This window comes from Panthera uncia, chromosome D2 (assembly GCF_023721935.1).
Source record: "Panthera uncia isolate 11264 chromosome D2, Puncia_PCG_1.0, whole genome shotgun sequence".
In the NCBI taxonomy this organism is placed as follows: Eukaryota; Metazoa; Chordata; class Mammalia; order Carnivora; family Felidae; genus Panthera; species Panthera uncia.
In genome coordinates, this window is record NC_064818.1 from 68,759,383 (window position 1) to 68,763,314 (window position 3,932).

Sequence of the window (3,932 nt, forward strand, 5' to 3'; positions counted from 1 at the left end):
GGGGAGAGAGAGAGAGAGAGAGAGACAGACAGACAGACAGACAGAATTATACCCAATCTCTCTATATGGATGGATACAAATCTAAATTGAAAAATGAGGAAATTGTTACACAGAATAAAGAAGCAGCAGGTAAAAAAAATAAATAAATAAAAGAAGCAGCAGGTAGGGAGACAGACAATCTAGAATCCCGTGGCAAACTTGAAACCCTGGACGGTGATGAGAATGTAAATATTTAACTGGAAATGCTACAACTTTTTATAACTCAAAATGAGAAGAAAAAAAAAAAAGCATATCAATACCTTTTAACACACCAAAGAAGCTACTTCTTTTTACAGTCAGTCACTAGGTAACATCTGAAGCCTGAGATTTTTACCTGATGAACTAGAACGACTCCCCATGCTGCTGACTTCTTTATCATAGTTTCCATTCTCAATCTGATCTAATTTTCTTCGTGCTATAGGAAAAAGAAATGGATTGCTTGTGACAATTCTCATGACCATTTGCCCCCACTATCTCTGATCTTAATTGCTAAAATCACTTAGGCAAAAATGGCTTAAACATCAAGAGAAATTTCTTGAATACATACTTCAGACAGGAGAGCTATAGGAGTCATTCATATAAAATGATATGTAGAAACGTACAGGTCAAATACAAAATATATAGAGACAACACTATGACGATATCATTTAGGTACAGTGACCTAACTTTCAGAATCCTGACGAATTTAGATGATCTCTGTGATGCCAAAGATTTCCCTTCAATTTTATCTATAAAAACAAACTGAATCCTTAAGGCAAATACCTGAATATATTCATATTAAGTAAATGCTAAAACTCTTTTATCTTATTACTATATTTTACCATATTTTACCACAAAGTAGTGAGGAATAGTAGAGATTAGCAATTCAGAATACATATCTTACTCATCTTTTATCCAAGCATATAGCATACACTCCAAATAACTGCATGAATTTTTAGATGAAAAGAAATCTGGGTTCTAGTCCTAGTTGTTGTGTTCGGGTAATTCATAACGTATCTGGGTCTCAGTCTCCTCTAAGATGAAGGGTTAGGGTTCAATGATCTCTAAGAGGTCTATGGGGGGAGGTACAGGTACCTAGATGCTAAACAAAACAACTCATAGCATGTATAGGGAGAGAATATGAGAATTTCCATTTATACTTGTATTTCGTCTGCTCTTTTAAAATTTACATTTGTGATGTAGAATAATACACGTTTAAAATTTATAAGTAAGTACACATAGATTGGAGAACAAATGCTTAACTACTTTCTACTGAGAGGAGCATGTGGTCAAAAAAGTTTAGACACTACTTCCCTAAGGTACATTCCCGACTGTCACATTTTGGGATTCTGCGAGTAAGTGCCCTTTACATAGAGGATGTTATAGACTATTTGTGGAACTATAAGAGGTTTGGTGATTTGGTTTATGAACATTAATACATTAAAAAGAACACAGAGTTCTAATCGAAGTGGTAGAACCTGATGCAAAGTAGGTCTTTTTCTATAAATCCTTAATGACTAAAAGAAACAATATCAAGGTCTAAGTGGGTGAGAAATCGGTACCTTGCTGGAGTTGTTTGATAAGATCCTTGACACTGGAGGCATGTTTGCGTCTCCGAGTGACTAATTCATCTTTTAGTTCTCCGAGCTGGGTGCTCAGTGCTTTAACTTCTGTTTGTCTACAGGCGAGTTCCGCTTGCAGGGTCTGGACCTCCTCTCTCCGCAGTTCCTCCTCTTTCACCAACCTACCTTCCTAAATATTAAAAAGGATAAAACAAAACACACCGGTTTTAATACCTGTTTCCATTATTGCTCACAATTCAAAACCCTGAAAATACAAGGTCCCTGATGGTAAATGATGGCGGATTCGTCCAGAATCGCTTCTTACCAGGCTCTGTTTCCCGAGCTCTCCAAATTCCTCATAGAGGAATGCAGGGGCATATTAACACATTTGCCATTTCATACATGCAAAAGAGCGTATGACCGATGTTCTCTGTATTTTGGACTGAAATCTCAAACTATTTTTACGAGTAACTTGAAGATACTTTCATAACACAGAAATATTAAACCATTTTTAAACTATAAACATATAGAAATTTGAAATAACTTTAAAAAACATACAGTAATTCCAGTCAGGAATGACAAAAACCATGGTTTTCTTTTTCTTTTTTTTTTTTTTTAATGTTTATTTATTTTTGAGAGAGAGAGTCAGAGCGTGAATAGGGGAGGGCCAGAGACAGGGAGACACAGAACTGAAAGCAGGCTCCAGGCTCCGAGCCGTCAGCCCAGAGCCCGACGCGGGGCTCGAACTCACAAACCGTGAGAACGTGACCTGAGCCGAAGTCGGCCACCCAACCGACTGAGCCACCCAGGCGCCCCCAAAAAACCATGGTTTTCTTATTTTCAAAAGTGAAATACTTTTTCATAAGCATTTTAGGGAGACATTTTATTATAAATTAGGAAGGAAAAAGGACACTTTGAACAAGTTGGAAAGAAAAACTGTTACTTTGCACAGCATTTGAAATTGCCAGAAAGTCAATGCCAATACAAAAAAAGAGTTTAACTCAACTACCAGTGGGTTTATGCTAGTAGGAAAATTTAATTTGTGCTTCTTGCTATGTTGCTTTAAAAGTTAAACGTAGGGGACACCTGGGTGGCTCAGTCGGTTAAGTGTCCGACTTCGGCTCAGGTTGTTATCTCACGGTTCATGGGTTTGTGCCCCGTGTCAGGCTCTGTGCTGACAGCTCGGAGCCTGGAGCCTGCTTCCGATTCTGTGTCTCCCTCTCTCTCTGCCTCTCGCCTGCTCACACACCCTCTCTCTCTCAAAAATAAATAATAAACATAAAAAATTTAAAATAAATAAATAAATAAATAAATAAAAGTTAAATGTAAATTTATACTTACCAAATTAGTATTTGTCTGTTTCATTTCTTCACATTGGCTTTGTAACTGACTTTCACTACAGGAAAGCTTATCCAATTGTGACTGCAAAGAATTGGATTCGGACTGGAGCTGTGCATTCTTACTAGTGAGCTTTTCTGTAAACAGCAGGAGCTCAGATTCTCTTTTCCTACTGCCTTCGATGTCTTTTTGTAGGTCATTAATCAAAGAATTGAGACTTTCCACTTCTTCCTTCAAATTTTCAATTTCTTGTTTACCTCTAAAAAACAAAGTTTATGTTTAGGGAAAAAAAAACTATTAAAATACATTAAGTTAATGGTTTGGGAGTTTTCATCAAATAAAATGTTTTATGAAGGTACTTTTACGCATTCATCCAAGTTATTTGGATTTTTGTGACTACCTGATATGTGCTAGGAACTAAGAGCTGGGAGTGTAAGTGAGCAAGACCGACACGGGCTTGCTTTCAAAGGGCTTTCATTCAAGTAAGGAAACTGTATGTGTGATAAAACATTTTTGATGAAAGCGCAGAGTGGGTTGCCTCACCTCGTATAAGTGATGTTTAAACGAATACTTAAAGTAAAGGTTAGCAAACTTTTCCTGCAAAAAGTCCAGACAGTAAACAATTTAAGCTTCTAGGGCACATGGCCCTGTGGCGACTGTTGTTCCCTGGTACCGTGGTGTGAAAGCAGCCTCGGACAGCCCATAACGGAATGAGAGCAGCTGTGTTCCAAAACAAAAAACTTATTTACAAAAAAAGGTAGCGGGCTGGATTTGGCTCTCAGGCCACAGTTTGCTAATTCCCGACCTAAAGAAAAAGTAGGAGTGACCGAGACATCAAAACACGTTCTTGGGTGAAATGAGCCATACACAGAGAAAGACAGATACCATGTTTTCACTCTTATGTGGATCCTGAGAAACTTAACAGAAGACCAAGGGGGAGGGGAAGGGAAAAAAAAAAAAGAGGGAGGGAGCCAAACCATAAGAGACTCTTAAAAACTGAGAACTGAGGGTTGA

The 3,932-nt window shown here is 37.8% G+C and overlaps 1 protein-coding gene across 2 annotated transcripts in view; it reads right to left on the reverse strand.

Moving 5' to 3' along the window:
* CCDC186 (coiled-coil domain containing 186) overlaps nt 1-3,932 on the reverse strand; it is a 56,949-nt gene that overhangs the window by 11,236 nt on the left and 41,781 nt on the right. Inside the window, exons 11-13 of one of the 2 annotated variants that reach the window (XM_049645811.1) lie at nt 2,918-3,177; nt 1,581-1,766; nt 374-454 (exon numbers count right to left, since the gene is read on the reverse strand). In XM_049645811.1, the coding sequence (XP_049501768.1) occupies nt 374-454; nt 1,581-1,766; nt 2,918-3,177 (527 nt within the window). Of the gene's footprint in view, nt 1-299; nt 455-1,580; nt 1,767-2,917; nt 3,178-3,932 lie in introns of both variants that reach the window. The other variant, XM_049645812.1, reaches the window with a different exon arrangement.